The sequence below is a fragment of the Oncorhynchus mykiss genome, chromosome 23 (assembly GCF_013265735.2).
Source record: "Oncorhynchus mykiss isolate Arlee chromosome 23, USDA_OmykA_1.1, whole genome shotgun sequence".
Lineage (NCBI taxonomy): Eukaryota > Metazoa > Chordata > Actinopteri > Salmoniformes > Salmonidae > Oncorhynchus > Oncorhynchus mykiss.
The window spans coordinates 35,029,155-35,047,355 of NC_048587.1; the positions used below are offsets into that span (position 1 = coordinate 35,029,155).

An 18,201-nucleotide genomic window follows, 5' to 3' on the forward strand; every position below is an offset into this window, starting at 1 on the left:
GTCAGTGGTGAGGATGTATGGGGGTTAGGGGTTGAAGGCATATTTTTGTCTGGCTATGGCCACTATCCCTCAGTCCCCTCCCTTAGAACAGGATCAGGATGTTTAAGAAGTAAGAACAGACCTCTCCCACTAGTGGGCTGTGGATAAGTGGCTGCTCTGGCTTAACACTGACTGATTAAGGGCCTTGTTGTTGTCAGCGTAATTCCTCTACTTAGCTGTATACTGTATTTCATCAGACAAAAGCTCAGCAAAATGAATAAGATAAAATGTCATGTTATATCAGTTACACAACTCACGTTGGGCTTGTTTGTGTGTTTCAGGATTTATGAGCATTTTAACTTCTTTGCTGTGTATGCAGGCTCATCCAGAGATATGTATGTAATGACAAGATGCTCATGTCTCCAGCCTAATAATGTGAGTCGTTGTTTCAACAGCGGGAAGGCAGGCTTAGGTCCAAAATAAGCCCATAGAAACGCATTGGGCTTATATTGGACTTTGGGCTTATATCGCCCCTTCCCATCTGGCTCCTCAGACTGCCTCGGGTGTGCATGTATGTGTGCGTGCACACCATGCATGTATGCCATACATGATTAACCCTACCATGGCAGCCATCTGATTAGTGGTTTATTTTCGCTGCCTCCGACATAAGTGGTTCAAGTGTGTGAGGGAGGTGAATGTTTACTCTGCAGGGAGTGGTGTGTGTGCCAGACACAGTTTTAACTGAGTGGTCTAAGGAGTGGTGGGAGAAACTCACACACACACACACCACAGGGTTTAACCACAGACATGTTTCTTACATTTTCTTACATGAAAACATGCAGCCTACTTGAAATACCTCACAAGAATTTGTCGATACAGCATGTGTTGCCGATGAATGAAAACCAATATCCCAGGTCTTTATGAGGTAGTGGTCACTGCCATGTGTCTGTCTGTGGTTGTGCCCGTGTCTGTGTTTGAGGTTGGTTACAACTCTCTAAGAAGAAGAGTAAACCTATGCTATCTGTAAAACTCAGGCTTGTTGGTAGGCTAATCATTTAACACCTCAGGGTGGGAAAGCACTAAAGTGGCCATCCCAGATTGTGAGTTAACTATAGCTTACATTATAATAGGTTAAGTATTAAGAACTGTTGTAGTAGTCACTAGGCAGTGTGTACATATAACCATTCGAGCAAGCAAAATAAAACACAACTTCAAACTGTGAACTTGATTCAAGATGCAACTAAATCGCCACAAATTCCATTGTTTGCCCATAAACCCAGTCCTGTTAAAACTTCTTAGGGCTGCAATCCCGTTAACAGGATCGCTATGACAACAGCCAGTGAAAGTGCAGGGCGCCAAATTCAAAACAATAGAAATCTCATAATTAAAATTCCTCAAACATACATGTATCTTATACCGTTTTAAAGGTAATCTTGTTGTTAATCCCACCACATTATCCGATTTCAAATGGGCATTACAGCGAAAGCACCACAAACGATTATGTTAGGTCACCACCAACTCACAGAAAAATTCAGCCATTTTTCCAGCCAAAGAGAGGAGTCACAAAAAACACAAATAGAGATCAAATTAATCACTAACCTTTGATGATCTTCATCAGATGACACTTATAGGACTTCATGTTACACAATACATGTATGTTTTGTTTGATAAAGTTCATATTTATATAAAAAAATCTCAGTATAAATTGGCGCATTACGTTCACTAGTTCCAAAAACATCTGGTGATATTGCAGAGAGCCATATCATTTTACAGAAATACGCATTATAAATGTCGACAAATACAATACAAATACTTTTGTTAGCGCGTTTAGTACACAAATCCAAACGCTCGTGCAGGTCCAGCCATACGTCCAACGAATACTTCAAAAGGTTATATTACAGGTCGAAGAAACTTGTCAAACTAAGTAAAGAATCAATTTTTAGGATGTTGTTATCATAAATCTTCAATAACGTTCCAACCAGAGAATTCCTATGTCTGTAGAAAAGCCATGGAACGCAGGTCGCTATCATGTGAAATGCGTGTGACCAAATCAAATCATCAAATCAAATCAAATTTTATTTGTCACATACACATGGTTAGCAGATGTTAATGCGAGTGTAGCGAAATGCTTGTGCTTCTAGTTCCGACAATGCAGTAATAACAAGTAATCTAACTAACAATTCCAAAACTACTGTCTTGTACACAGTGTAAGGGGATAAAGAATATGTACATAAGGATATATGAATGAGTGATGGTACAGAGCAGCATAGGCAAGATACAGTAGATGGTATCGAGTACAGTATGTACAAATGAGATGAGTATGTAAACAAAGTGGCATAGTTTAAAGTGGCTGGTTATACATGTATTACATAAGGATACAGTCGATGATATAGAGTACAGTATATACGTATGCATATGAGATGAATAATGTAGGGTAAGTAACATTATATAAGGTAGCATTGTTTAAAGTGGCTAGTGATATATTTACATCATTTCCCATCAATTCCCATTATTAAAGTGGCTGGAGTTGAGTCAGTGTCAGTGTGTTGGCAGCAGCCACTCAGTGTTAGTGGTGGCTGTTTAACAGTCTGATGGCCTTGAGATAGAAGCTGTTTTTCAGTCTCTCGGTCCCAGCTTTGATGCACCTGTACTGACCTCGCCTTCTGGATGATAGCGGGGTGAACAGGCAGTGGCTCGGGTGGTTGATGTCCTTGATGATCTTTATGGCCTTCCTGTGACATCGGGTGGTGTAGGTGTCCTGGAGGGCAGGTAGTTTGCCCCCGGTGATGCGTTGTGCAGACCTCACTACCCTCTGGAGAGCCTTACGGTTGAGGGCGGTGCAGTTGCCATACCAGGCGGTGATACAGCCCGCCAGGATGCTCTCGATTGTGCAATCTGTAGAAGTTTGTGAGTGCTTTTGGTGACAAGCCGAATTTCTTCAGCCTCCTGAGGTTGAAGAGGCGCTGCTGCGCCTTCTTCACGATGCTGTCTGTGTGAGTGGACCAATTCAGTTTGTCTGTGATGTGTATGCCGAGGAACTTAAAACTTGCTACCCTCTCCACTACTGTTCCATCGATGTGGATAGGGGGGTGTTCCCTCTGCTGTTTCCTGAAGTCCACAATCATCTCCTTAGTTTTGTTGACGTTGAGTGTGAGGTTATTTTCCTGACACCACACTCCGAGGGCCCTCACCTCCTCCCTGTAGACCGTCTCGTCGTTGTTGGTAATCAAGCCTACCACTGTTGTGTCGTCCGCAAACTTGATGATTGAGTTGGAGGCGTGCGTGGCCACGCAGTCGTGGGTGAACAGGGAGTACAGGAGAGGGCTCAGAACGCACCCTTGTGGGGCCCCAGTGTTGAGGATCAGCGGGGAGGAGATGTTGTTGCCTACCCTCACCACCTGGGGGCGGCCCGTCAGGAAGTCCAGTACCCAGTTGCACAGGGCGGGGTCGAGACCCAGGGTCTCGAGCTTGATGACGAGCTTGGAGGGTACTATGGTGTTGAATGCCGAGCTGTAGTCGATGAACAGCATTCTCACATAGGTATTCCTCTTGTCCAGATGGGTTAGGGCAGTGTGCAGTGTGGTTGAGATTGCATCGTCTGTGGACCTATTTGGGCGGTAAGCAAATTGGAGTGGGTCTAGGGTGTCAGGTAGGGTGGAGGTGATATGGTCCTTGACTAGTCTCTCAAAGCACTTCATGATGACGGATGTGAGTGCTACGGGGCGGTAGTCGTTCAGCTCAGTTACCTTAGCTTTCTTGGGAACAGGAACAATGGTGGCCCTCTTGAAGCATGTGGGAACAGCAGACTGGTATAGGGATTGATTGAATATGTCCGTAAACACACCGGCCAGCTGGTCTGCGCATGCTCTGAGGGCGCGGCTGGGGGTGCCGTCTGGGCCTGCAGCCTTGCGAGGGTTAACACGTTTAAATGTCTTACTCACCTCGGCTGCAGTGAAGGAGAGACCGCATGTTTTCGTTGCAGGCCGTGTCAGAGGCACTGTATTGTCCTCAAAGCGGGCAAAACAGTTATTTAGTCTGCCTGGGAGCAAGACATCCTGGTCCGTGACTGGGCTGGATTTCTTCCTGTAGTCCGTGATTGACTGTAGACCCTGCCACATGCCTCTTGTGTCTGAGCCGTTGAATTGAGATTCTACTTTGTCTCTGTACTGGCGCTTAGCTTGTTTGATAGCCTTGCGGAGGGAATAGCTGCACTGTTTGTATTCGGTCATGTTACCAGACACCTTGCCCTGATTAAAAGCAGTGGTTCGCGCTTTCAGTTTCACACGAATGCTGCCATCAATCCACGGTTTCTGGTTAGGGAATGTTTTAATCGTTGCTATGGGAACGACATCTTCAACGCACGTTCTAATGAACTCGCACACCGAATCAGCGTATTCGTCAATGTTGTTATCTGACGCAATACGAAACATCTCCCAGTCCACGTGATGGAAGCAGTCTTGGAGTGTGGAGTCAGCTTGGTCGGACCAGCGTTGGACAGACCTCAGCGTGGGAGCCTCTTGTTTTAGTTTCTGTCTGTAGGCAGGGATCAACAAAATGGAGTCGTGGTCAGCTTTTCCGAAAGGGGGGCGGGGCAGGGCCTTATATGCGTCGCGGAAGTTAGAGTAACAATGATCCAAGGTCTTTCCACCCCTGGTTGCGCAATCGATATGCTGATAAAATTTAGGGAGTCTTGTTTTCAGATTAGCCTTGTTAAAATCCCCAGCTACAATGAATGCAGCCTCCGGATAAATTGTTTCCAGTTTGCAGAGAGTTAAATAAAGTTCGTTCAGAGCCATCGATGTGTCTGCTTGGGGGGGGATATATACGGCTGTGATTATAATCGAAGAGAATTCTCTTGGTAGATAATGCGGTCTACATTTGATTGTGAGGAATTCTAAATCAGGTGAACAGAAGGATTTGAGTTCCTGTATGTTTCTTTCATCACACCATGTCACGTTGGCCATGAGGCATTTTTTTGGGTCGCTGCATAGGATCCACTCCGTTATCCTGTTTGTAAGGCAGAACACAGGATCCGCGTCGCGAAAAACATATTCTTGGTCGTACTGATGGTGAGTTGACGCTGATCTTATATTCAGTAGTTCTTCTCGACTGTATGTAATGAAACCTAAGATGACCTGGGGTAAGAAATAACACGTAAAAAAACAAAAAACTGCATAGTTTCCTAGGAACGCGAAGCGAGGTGGCCATCTCTGTCGGCGCCGGAAGTACCAGGACCTGGCTCTCTGCCAGACCACTGACTCAAACAGCTCCCATCCGGCTCCACATCACAGCAGAAGCCTCATTCAAGTTTCTAAAGACGGTTGACATCTAGTGGAAGCCTTAGGAAGTGCAACATAACCAATATCCCACTGTGTATTCAATAGGCGCTGGGTTGAAAATCGACCAACCTCAGATTTCCCACTTCCTGTTTGGATTTTTTCTCAAGTTTTTGCCTGCCATATGAGTTCTGTTATACTCACAGATATCATTCAAACAGTTTTAGAAACTTCAGAGTGTTTTCTATCCAATACTAATAATACTATGCATATATTAGCAACTGGGACTGAGGAGCAGGCCGTTTACTCTGGGCACCTTTCATCCAAGCTACTCAATACTGCCCTTGCAGCCATAAGAAGTTAAAGGGATACTTCGGGATTTTGTCAATGAAACCCTTTATCTACTACCCCAGAGTCAGTTGAACTCAGGGATAGCATTTTTATGTCTCTGCATCCAGTATAAAAGAAGTTAGATGTACTTTTGTGAGCCAATGCTAACAAGTGTTAGCACAATGACTGGAGGTCTATGGTATCTACTAGCATGCTAGATGATACCATAGACTTCCAGTAATTGCGCTAACACTAGTTAGCATTTGCGCAAGCTCTAGTTAGCAACTTCTTTCATACTGCACACAGACATAAAAATGGTATCCACGAGTTTGTCTGACGTAGACAAAAGGGCTTCATTGCCAAAAGACCCAAACCACCCAAGCCATAGACTATTTTCTCTGCTGCCACAGGGAAAGAGGTACTGGTGCATTAAGTCTGACATCAACAAGCTAACCAAATTATTACAATATTTGCACTGTCTCTATGCACATTCACAGAGCCCTACACACTCCAACACACACACAAACACATAATATGCATATACATACAGTACCAGTCAAAAGTTTGGACACCTACTCATTCCAAAGGTTTTCTTTATTTTTACTATTTTCTACATTGTAGAGTACTAGTGAAGACATCAAAACTATTAAATAATACATATGGAATCATTTTCTATTTGAAATTCTTCGAAGTAGCCACCCTTTACCTTGATGACAGCACCTGGAATGCATTTCAGTTAACAGGTGTGCCTTGTTCATTTGTGGAATTTCTTTCCTTCTTAATGCGTTTGAACCAATCAGTTGTGTTGTGACAAGGTAGGGGTGATATACAGAAGATAGCCCTATTTGGTAAAAGACCAAGTCCATATTATGGCAAGAACAGCTCAAATAAGCAAAGAGAAATGAGTCCTTCACTACTTTAAAACATGAAGGTCAGTCAATCCAGAAAATGTCAAGAACTTTGAAAGTTTCTTCAAGTTCAGTTGCAAAAACCATCAAGCTCTGTGATGAAACTGGCTCTCATGAGGACCGCCACAGGAAAGGAAGACCCTGAGTTACCTCTGCTGCAGATGACATGTTAATTGGAATTACCAGCCTCAGAAATTGCAGCCCAAATAAATGCTTCACAGAGTTCAAGTAACAGACACATCTCAACATCAACTGTTCAGTTGAGACTGAGTGAATCAGGCCTTCATGGTCAAATTTCTGCAAAGAAACCATTACTAAAGGACACCAATAAGAAGAAGAGACTTGCTTGGGCCAAGAAACACAAGCAATGGACATTAGACCGGTGGAAATCTGTCTTTTGAGATGATGAGTCCAAATTTGAGATTTTTGGTTCCACTGCTGTGTCTTTGTGAGACGCGGAGTAGGTGAACGCATGAATCATGGAAGAGGAGGTGTGATGGTGTGGGGGTGCTTTGCTGGTGACACACTTAACCAGCATGGCTACCACAGCATTCTGCAGAGATACACCATCCCATCTGGTTTGCACTTAGTGGAACTATCATTTGTTTTTCAACAGAACAATGACCCAAAACACACCTCCAGGCTGTGTAAGGGCTATTTGACCAAGAAGGAGAGTGATGGAGTGCTGCATCAGATGACCTGGCTTCCACAATCACCCGACCTCCTGGTTGAGAGAATGCTAAGAGTGTGCAAAGCTGTCATCAAGGCTGTAAGATGCTTCACTAGGACGAGGTGGGTGCAAGAGTCAGGAGCAGGAGAGCACTGAGGTCCAAATAGAAAATACTTATTTGGGAAGTCCCAAAACACAACAAAACTGGTCGGGAAACAAACCCAACGAAGGCACCCAACAAAATAGGAATACGAAGTGACAACAGGAGGAAAAACATTCTACTCCTAAATAAATCACAATGGCTCAAACGACCGTGAGAATAGCCTGTGGCGCAACCTAGCACACGCACCAAACAAACACAGAAATAATCCCGCACAAAATACCAGCAGGCATCAAGGTTAATAAACCCACAGAAATTAACTCAATAGAACATACGTGTAAGAAACAGACAGAACCAAACGAAAAAGAAAAATGGATCGGTGGTAGCTAGTAGGCCGGCGACGACGACCGACGAGCACCTCCCGAACAGGGAGAGGAGAAACCCTCGGTGGAAGTTGTGAATAAGGCAAAGGGTGGCTACTTTGAAGAACCTCAAACATAAAATATATTTGATTTGTTTAACACTTTTTTGGTTACTTCATGATTCCATATGTGTTATTTCATAGCTGTGATGTCTTCACTATTATTCTACAGAGTAGAAAATAGTACAAATAAATAAAAACCCTTGAATGAGTAGGTTTGCCCAAACTTTTGACTGGTACTGTACATTTATACTGACCCACCACACCCGCACGCACACCCACTCACATGCAAGCTGCCGCTACTCTGTTAAACGCATATCCTGTTGCCTAGTCCCCTTAGTCCTATACACATCTACCTCCATCACTCCAGTATCCCTGCACATGTAAATATTTATATTGGAACTGACTTTTTAAATATTTCCTGTATGTAGTGTTGTGGCAATTCTTACAAATGTCGTAGAAATTACCACCAGGGACACTCGAAGTCAATCTTGAATGAATCATCCTTTATTATCAGCGCGCTGGAGAGGTTCCAACCAACTCAATGCACCAAGTACACATGTCAATCAGGAGCTCCACCTGGGGTAGTCCCGTTAGTTCTCTTATATACAGACAAGTTATATTTGCATGATTTAGCTTATTCATCATTCATAATGAATTAACGTTTGCTTTATTCATGTGACCGTCCAATATCTCACGAGGCTTCTTCTCTCTAAGCTGAGACCTTGAAACTGAGATCTTTCGTTCTCAAAACAAGGTCTGGGCGTACTGCCAAATTGCAGATACTGATAAGTGAGGATTCGTTCAATCAGTCACTTGCACGATCATAGAAATTGGTTATTAGAACAGCACATGAATAGAACACAAAACTGAGTTATTAGAAAAGTACAAGTATAAAATATCCCTCACAGTAGTATGCTTACTTACTTACATTATTGTGTATTTCATATTTCCTATGAGACATTAAAACTTGAAACTATCCCTTTAAGGGGGGGGGAACTTTATGGTTTTGTTATCTCCCCCTCTCTCTCTCCACATCTGTTTCCCTGTCGCTTTTCTCTCTCCCGCTCTGTCCCCCCCACGTACCATCACGGTCTCTCCTCCCCCTGTCTGTGCATCTTCAGTTAGTAAAGAAACAGACACTGAAGCAATACTATAAAAAACCTGTAGTCCTGAGGGAGTTCAGTCCTTCTAGTCTAGGCTGGTATGGCAGGTAATTGACTGTTTTACTGTATGTGAGGAACTCCACTGCAGTTTATTGTCTTTGGTCCTGAGATGAATCAGTCTTAAAATGTTAAAATGTCTGCTATGTTTTGAAATGAGTTTGTTTTATGATTTCAAAGGCCTGTGGTTTCTCTCTGAGATGGCTTCCAGATCTTAGAATCATGTCATTGGAACGCTGTCAGTCAGCCCTCGGGTTGGTTGGGTGGGTTTGATGTGTGTGTGTGTAGTGTGCACTCCACGGGAGGTTGGTGACAGCTTAATTGGGGAGAACGGGCTCTTGGTAATGGCTGGAGTGGAATTAGTGGAATGGTATCAAATATTCAATTTCCTCCGTTCCAGCCATTATTATGAGCTGTCCTCCCCTCAGCAGTCTCCACTGGTGTTCACTTGTGCATGCGAGAGAGAGAGAGAGACAGACAAAGAGACAGAGAGAGAGACAGACATTTTAGGTACAGTCTGAGGTACAGTCTGCTCTCTCTTTCTCCCGCCATCCCTTCCTCCCTCCCTCTCTTTCTCTCTTTTAAACATACATTTAGTTTATGTATTTTTCTTGGATCACAAGAAAATTCCAAAAAGTGTGTGGCCGGGTTATAGCAGCTGAAGACACAGTATGATATAGAGGTGATATGTGATAGCCTGGCAGGCAGAACTTGTGGTCACTTCTGTGGGGGTAATGACATTCCGTGGTCGCTCCCAGCATATATGGAATACCGCAATCCATCCCAGTATTAATGGAATTCCAATGGAAGTCAGGCCTGGTCTACATTACTCACTGGACCACCCACATTCAGAAATCTCATCTTGGGCGTGACAGGATTATTTTTACTGGAAAAAGGATCTAGACCACAAAGTAAAAGTTGCAACCATGACAGAATTAAGTTATTTTGACTGGCAAAAACAGACTTGTTGAAGACCAACAGTGGTCATAACATTGCTACTACATGAAAACTCAACAATAACAGATGTGGATGTGACACAGATGTTTGTGTGTTTCACCAGTCTAAGTGTGTGTGTGTGTGTGTGTGTTTTCCAGGTGACCTGTCCCCAGTGCAGATGTCTCCAGTGCCCCAGTCTCAGTTCATCCCTCTAGCCGAGGTCCTATGCTGTGTCATCTCTGACATGAACTCCTCCAACATCACCGTCAACCAGGATGCCCTCATCAGTCACATGACCAAGGCTCACCAAGGTAACATATACAGATGTATGGGGAGAGCTTCAGGGCATGTCCTTACATACAGGCAGCCTAGTGGTTAGAGCGTTGGGACACTAACCGAAAGGTTGCTGGATCGAATCCCAGAGCTGACAAGGTAAAAAATCTGTTGTTCTGCCCCTGAACAAGGCAATTAACACACTGTTCCCCGGTAGGCCGTCATTGTAAATAAGAATTTGTTCTCAACTGACTTGCCTAGTTAAAATAAAGGTTAAATCAAAATAAATAAGTTAAAACATACAGTACATTCAACCACAGGTGCTCCTGAAAAAGGGGAATTGTAGTTGGGAAAAAAGGGGAGAATGATATTAGTGTATTAGGTCTAACGCTTACAGTGCCTTGCGAAAGTATTCGGCCCCCTTGAACTTTGCGACCTTTTGCCACATTTCAGGCTTCAAACATAAAGATATAAAACTGTATTTTTTTGATGAAGAATCAACAACAAGTGGGACACAATCATGAAGTGGAACGACATTTATTGGATATTTCAAACTTTTTTAACAAATCAAAAACTGAAAAATTGGGCGTGCAAAATTATTCAGCCCCTTTACTTTCAGTGCAGCAAACTCTCTCCAGAAGTTCAGTGAGGATCTCTGAATGATCCAATGTTTACCTAAATGACTAATGATGATAAATACAATCCACCTGTGTGTAATCAATTCTCCGTATAAATGCACCTGCACTGTGATAGTCTCAGAGGTCTGTTAAAAGCGCAGAGAGCATCATGAAGAACAAGGAACACACCAGGCAGGTCCGAGGTACTGTTGTGAAGAAGTTTAAAGCCGGATTTGGATACAAAAAGATTTCCCAAGCTTTAAACATCCCAAGGAGCACTGTGCAAGCGATAATATTGAAATGGAAGGAGTATCAGACCACTGCAAATCTACCAAGACCTGGCCGTCCCTCTAAACTTTCAGCTCATGCAAGGAGAAGACTGATCAGAGATGCAGCCAAGAGGCCCATGATCACTCTGGATGAACTGCAGAGATCTACAGCTGAGGTGGGAGACTCTGTCCATAGGACAACAATCAGTCGTATATTGCACAAATCTGGCCTTTATGGAAGTGTTGCAAGAAGAAAGCCATTTCTTAAAGATATCCATAAAAAGTGTCGTTTAAAGTTTGCCACAAGCCACCTGGGAGACACACCAAACATGTGGAAGAAGGTGCTCTGGTCAGATGAAACCAAAATTGAACTTTTTGGCAACAATGCAAAACGTTATGTTTGGCGTAAAAGCAACACAGCTCATCACCCTGAACACACCATCCCCACTGTCAAACATGGTGGTGGCAGCATCATGGTTTGGGCCTGCTTTTCTTCAGCAGGGACAGGGAAGATGGTTAAAATTGATGGGAAGATGGATGGAGCCAAATACAGGACCATTCTGGAAGAAAACCTGATGGAGTCTGCAAAAGACCTGAGACTGGGACGGAGATTTGTCTTCCAACAAGACAATGATCCAAAACATAAAGCAAAATCTACAATGGAATGGTTCAAAAATAAACATATCCAGGTGTTAGAATGGCCAAGTCAAAGTCCAGACCTGAATACAATCGAGAATCTGTGGAAAGAACTGAAAACTGCTGTTCACAAATGCTCTCCATCCAACCTCACTGAGCTCGAGCTGTTTTGCAAGGAGGAATGGGAAAAAATGTCAGTCTCTCGATGTGCAAAACTGATAGAGACATACCCCAAGCTACTTACAGCTGTAATCGCAGCAAAAGGTGGCGCTACAAAGTATTAACTTAAGGGGGCTGAATAATTTTGCACGCCCAATTTTTCAGTTTTTGATTTGTTAAAAAAGTTTGAAATATCCAATAAATGTCGTTTCACTTCATGATTGTGTCCCACTTGTTGTTGATTCTTCACAAAAAAATACAGTTTTATATCTTTATGTTTGAAGCCTGAAATGTGGCAAAAGGTCGCAAAGTTCAAGGGGGCCGAATACTTTCGCAAGGCACTGTAGTCTCAACTGGCAGTTTTCAGCCTGTCTGCAGATATACAGTAACTTTTGAGGGATTTAAAGGAGATAAACTGTAACTAATATGGCTGAACTTCTCTCTCTCTCCTTGCCAGGGATGACCATCCCTACTCAAGACATCCTGTACAACGCTCTGGGCTCGTTGATCAAAGAGAGGAAGATCTACCACACAGGAGAGGGCTACTTCATTGTCACTCCTCAGACCTACTTCATCACCAACAGCCTGGTGAGAGAGAAGAGCTGGTGGACCTCAGGGTCTGGAGACAATGAGTTGCCCTCCCCTCCCCCCATCACCTACCTGCTCAGTAATGACACTCTGGAGAGCCACCCACAGTCCCCCCTGGTGACCCACTGCAAGTCCTGCAGCTGCTTTGCCCCTGCCCAGAACGTGACCAATGCTGCTACTACAGCCACTTTAGCTGCCATGGTTCCTCCATCTGTCCCAGACCAGCACTCAGTTTCTGTTTCTATTAGCGATTGCACAGGGAAGAGCCTGAAGTGGCCTCGAGACCACAAGCCTCAAGTCCAGCACCAGTCGACCTCGACGGCCGCAGACTACCAGATTAGTGAGGTCAGCAAGACCACCACTGCCACTAGCCGTAAGGACAAAGACAAAGATGGCAAGGAGAAACTAGGGAGGAGGTTTGGCCTTAGCCTCTTCAGGAGGAACGGAGGGAAGAAGGAGAAAGTGAAGAAAGAATATGCCTTGTTCTCAGGTCAGTTCCCTCCGGAGGAGTGGCCAGTGAGGGATGAGGAGGATCTGAACAATCTGCCCAGAGACCTGGAGCACGCTATCATCAGACGCATCAACCCTGAGCTCACTGTTGACAACCTGACACGCCACACTGTACTAATGAAGAAACTGGAGGAGAGAGGAGTGGAGAGAGGGATGGAAACGGAAAGACGAGGGGAAAGAGGGGTGGAAAGGGACAGAGGGTTGCACAAGGGGGACAGGGTTGACGGAGGGGACAAGGGTGTGGACAAGGGCATGTCCACTGAGATCCTAAACTGCTCCAAGCCCAGACACCACCAGTCCTCCCGAGCCAGACTAGGAGCAGGGGCTGGGGGCAGGAGATCTACCTCCAAGGCCTCTCGCAGTAAGAGAAGGGCCCATTCCTCCAGAGAGAAACAGAGAGACCGGCTGAAGACTAAGGCCCCAGTGTGTGTGGAAGTGGACCCAGACGGGGAGGACCTGGTCCCCTCTTGCCTCAGACCAAAGGTCCCTATTGATGAATTAGACCACAGAGAAGAGCCAGGAGCGGTGGAGGGGAAAAGCCTCTATAAGAAACGCATTGACAACCCCTTTGATGGTCAACCACCTGGGAAAGATACAGCCACAACCCAGACTGTGGCACCTACTATGACCCACAAAGAACAGAGAAGGAGAGAGGGAAAGGAAGCGAAGGAGGGGAAAGAGGGAAAGACTTCAGGAGGAGGGAGGAGAGAACCAGCGGGACACCGCTCCAAATCCTGGGACCCGCACAAAGCAAAAGCAACCTCTGCTGACACACAGTATGCTGGGAAGTCTCATACAGCCGAGGACAGGTCATGTGATCGTCTCCACGAGAGGGTGTTCACCACCGAACCCCTCCTCCTGCCCCTCTCTGACACCAAACCACCCAGTGAATTACCGTTGGACTACAGCTCGGCTTACCCACAGAGCAGCACACTAAGGATGGACGACAAGGTTAGATATCAGAGGGAGGGAAAGAACAGAGGGAGGAAGAGCAGGGAGGGAGGGAAGGAGAAGGAGGGAAAGCATAGGACGAAACAGCAAGTAGAATATGGCAGTACAACAGACCATAGACACCCAGCAGGAACAATCCAAACCCTGGACTCTGATGCCAACCTCCCTAGTACCCACCCCTATGACTCAGTCCCTGCCCACCCGTACGACCAGGCCATGCCTTGGCCAAAGCCTGCTGTGCATCGCAGGCACTCCTTCAAACACACAGACACACAGGGAGACCTAACCCACAGGCCTGACCTGCTCTCCTCACACCAACAGGTCTGCAGTACCACCCCCAAACAACATGGGCTGGTACACAGCAGTGGTGTCAGTAGAGCCCACAGGAGTCCAGGGCATGGGCAAAGGGCCAGTGATGGGTTAGCAGTGGAGAGTAATGGCTTTATGATAGAGAGTGATGAGTTTATAGAAGATGATCACAGGTTTTACCAGAGAGCAGAGGAAGAAGATGAGGATGCCTGTAGTTCTCTGTATCTGAGTGAGGAGGGAGTCATTGACAACAGAGAGGTCTATCAAACACACCTGTCTCATTATCGTGACTCTCAATCCCTCTACCACGATCCTAAGACCATATACCAAGACACTATCACCCACTACCACAACCAACCTCACTCCCCTTACCACGAGCCCCAACCCCACTGTCCCAACCCCCATTCCCTCCAAGCAGACTGGAACAGCACTTTTCCGGGGGAACACTCTTCCACTATCCACCAAGACCCCCCTCTGTCCCCCCACAGCCCCCAAAGACAGGAAGAGGAGAGGTGGTTCAGGGTGAGCGGCTCTACCCATAACCACCGCAGCCACACGTCCCCAGGAATCCACAGTGATCCCATCCCCAGACGAAGAGCTCCAATCCCGGGGGAGCGAAGACAGGACGCCAGCCTCTCCCTGGAAGCTCCAGAGGGTTTAGAGCCACCTGAGGCAGCAGACAGCAGCATCTTTGACTACTGCCAGACCAGCGAGGTGGACTCGGATGCTGAGACCCTCCATAAATCAGCAGACGAGGGGGACAGGGAGTCATCTCACTGGGGGTGTGGAGTAGAGGAGGAGGAGGAAAAGGGCGTCTTTGAGACCCTCGGGGAGAGAGGAGGCCCTCAGACCTCAAGTGCCAGTCTGGGCATGCCCAGTGGAGCTGGACGGGGAGAGATAATGGGGGAGGCGGGGGAGAGTCAGAGCAACACAGGAGACAGCGGGATAGACTCGCCACGGTGAGTTTATTTCTTTGTATTAAAATTTTGATGATCATCATCGTCACATTTTTTTTATGGATTGCAGTAATACCACTTTTCACAAAGGGTCTCATTATATTTTGTGGAGTGATTGTGACAATTTGGCACCAGCTAGATATTATTAAATGACCATGATATTCATCAGTATTAGTCTATTTTAAAGGACTATGCCCCAGGAATGGCCTTCATTTGTAGTGCCAACTCAGTGGAACTCCTCTAGGCAGCAGTACCTATCTTCCTCACATCCTCTCCTGTGTGAGGTCCCAGTCAACCAGAAAACATAACAGAGGCACTTGGCCCTTAAATCCCCTGTTTATTTGTCTTCTCGCCTGCGGCCTCGACCTCTATCTCCAGCTGTAACCCTAGCCTCTTTCTTTGGCTGAGGTAAAGGCTATAGAGCCTATAGTGCTGGCCCAGGGAGGGTGGAGGAATGTGGAGATGCAGAAAATAAGCTAAGGCTGGGAGTAGTTAGATCACCCATGGCCCTGGTCGGTGGTGTGCCTTCTCTCTCTTCCCTTTTCATGTCAATGGAGATGAAGCTGAACAAACACCCCATAGCCAATTACACCAGGCAGTATTTAGACAGAGGGGAATGATTATAGTGATTAATGTAATTACTTTGGAATGGGTACACCCTCATGTTTAAAACAAAGAAAGGGGAAAAGGTCAAAAGTTTTTCCATTAACTTTAACTTTAAGTACTTGGCTTTTCCCCTTTTGTGGTGAAGAGCAGAGTTGTTTTCACTTGGATTTCACAGTATAGTTAGTGTGTGTGACTAACGGTGTATTGCATATTGTATTTCTATCCAACTGATATGGTTAATCTCCCCAATCCCCACAGACCAGTTTGTGTTCATGTGCACACAAGTGTCCATCCATGCATTTACACCCTGTTCTTCTATGTTTCTCCCTACAGGACCCGTGTTTGTCTGGCAACTAACAACACAGGGATTCTGGAGAGTCTAAATAGGCAAGGTTTCCTACAGAACCTGGAGAAACTGCACTCCAAGAGCTCAGCCATGCGACCACAGAGCTCTCTGCTACAGCTCACACCCGTCATGAACGTATGAGACCATAGGCCCCCTGATGCAGCTCCGTGCGAGGGATCATGAGCTCCCCGATGCAGCTCTGTGTGAGGGACTATGATCTCCCTGATGCAGCTCTGTGTTAGGGCCCATGAGTCCTCTGATGCAGCTCCCTCTTTTCTACCACCAAAAAGCATGGGAAGTAGGAACACTGTGCTATCAGATATGGGGTACACAACCCCAGTCTTTATGGACTTACAGCATCTATTTGTTTCACTGCTGTCATAAATCTGCTGTGAACCTCTAACCTTTCCTCATTGTCTAGCCTGGTTATATATCCTGTCCTCCAGGGCTACAGTCTATAGCAGTAATTTATGGGTGCTCAACTCCAAACCTACCCCAATGGAGGTCTTTGTACAGATGTATAGTCTACTTTTCCCATTCTGTATATAACATTTAACAGGAATATCCTGAGACGTATTCGGCTAATGACTGGTGAATCGGCTACGTTAAATGCATGATCAATCGATTGGTGGGGTTGAAGTAACAGGTTGTACTCTGAGTTGCTATTGTTTTTCACTACATTCAACTTGGCCTAAAATGATGACAAAATAACTCAGTACTGGATCTTTAACCTTCATCTTCATTTTCACACCTCTTTCCTTGTCGCCATGTGTAACACAAATAAATCTTTATGCACCATAAGCCACCTCCTCGCTGAATGTGTGGATCATATCTTTTATCATATTTTTTTTTTTTTTTAAGAAATTGGATGACACTCACAAGAAAATAAAGTGACTCTACTACTACCTAACCTTTCACCTGAAATTACTAGATTTACAATAGGAATTCCAGTGAAAGGCAAAAAAGTAAATTCACATCACTCAGGAAAGACTGAACCTGGCAAACAGCTGATAAGCTAAGCATTGGGTGTTGGTGGAGGCTCCAGTGAAGAGGTGTACATGGAAGAGAAACCCCAACCATGTCACCCCGTCTCTGGGGGAGCTAGCGTTAGGAGTGTGGAATGGGTGGAGGAATGGGATGTGGTTTAGTGTTATGTGAAGGCTAGAGGGCTGTTGTGGTGGCAATATTACCACCACACCACCAGTCATGAGTCATGACCACAGTCAAATTCCATGTGACTGTTGAGTCATGGTAATTTCTTGTTATGCACTGTGGACATGCTTTGGTAGTACAGGTTCTAATGGCCTGGTTCTAAGGGGTCTATTGTCCCTCTAACCACTCTGACATCAATGTAAATGCAATCGAAAATCACATCAAAACAGTATCATGCTTTTAAAACTCACCCCACTGGTGATCCATTTGAAAAAAAGAAGTTCAACAGCCGGTTGAAACTGAGTGTAAAACATGGTCATTGTAAATGTTGTTTCAAAGACTAACAATGAAATTGACAGCTTTCTAAGGTGATGATTCATTAAAAACTCCCATATCCATATTAGAGCTTATGCATATGCTTTTGAGCCCAAGCCCGAAAAAAAAAACGGAATTAAAATGATGATTGTGCCGTTATACAATACACAGCCTACCGCATATTATGCATGACAGAAAAACACAAAACAAAACCGATTTAAGATGTCTTTAGTACATAATTGGTCTAGGCTCAACTTCAAAATTAAACAAATTCGAGTAATCGCCTTTGAGTGTGGACTGTATTATTATGCATAATGGATGGACTGGTTACCGTATGCTACGGTCCAAATGTTATATCCACGAGCGATTTTGAATAGCCTTCTGATAGGGAATTTTTATATTTGTATAATTAATTGGGTGGCACACCTTTAGCTATAGCCTACATCATTTCTCACCACAATGAGTTTCCCATCTCTCCTTTATTTATTTCTCGAGCGCACAGAAGGGCTGTCAACAGTTTATTGAAATATGTTTCGTTGTGAAACCACGTTCCCGAACAGATTTCACTCGGTTTCCCAATATGGCAATATGTAACTTTTTGGGCTAACCGACCAAATCCACATAGCAATTTGAGTTATAAATCTATCATTCAACTTGAAATAAAGATTAAGAAGCGGTAGATCTGTTCTAAATACTGCAATCTAACTGCAAAATGAATGCAGTAAAAAAAC

The 18,201-nt window shown here is 44.9% G+C and overlaps 1 protein-coding gene across 1 annotated transcript in view; it reads left to right on the forward strand.

Annotated features, from left to right (window-relative positions):
* LOC110502647 (storkhead-box protein 1) overlaps nt 1–16,808 on the forward strand; it is a 51,585-nt gene extending 34,777 nt beyond the window's left edge. Inside the window, exons 2-4 of the mRNA XM_021580855.2 lie at nt 9,942–10,094; nt 12,195–15,054; nt 15,991–16,808. Coding sequence (XP_021436530.2) covers nt 9,942–10,094; nt 12,195–15,054; nt 15,991–16,144 — 3,167 coding nt within the window. The 3' untranslated portion in view covers nt 16,145–16,808. The remainder of the gene's footprint in view (nt 1–9,941; nt 10,095–12,194; nt 15,055–15,990) is intronic.
* The last annotated feature ends 1,393 nt before the right edge of the window (nt 16,809–18,201 follow it).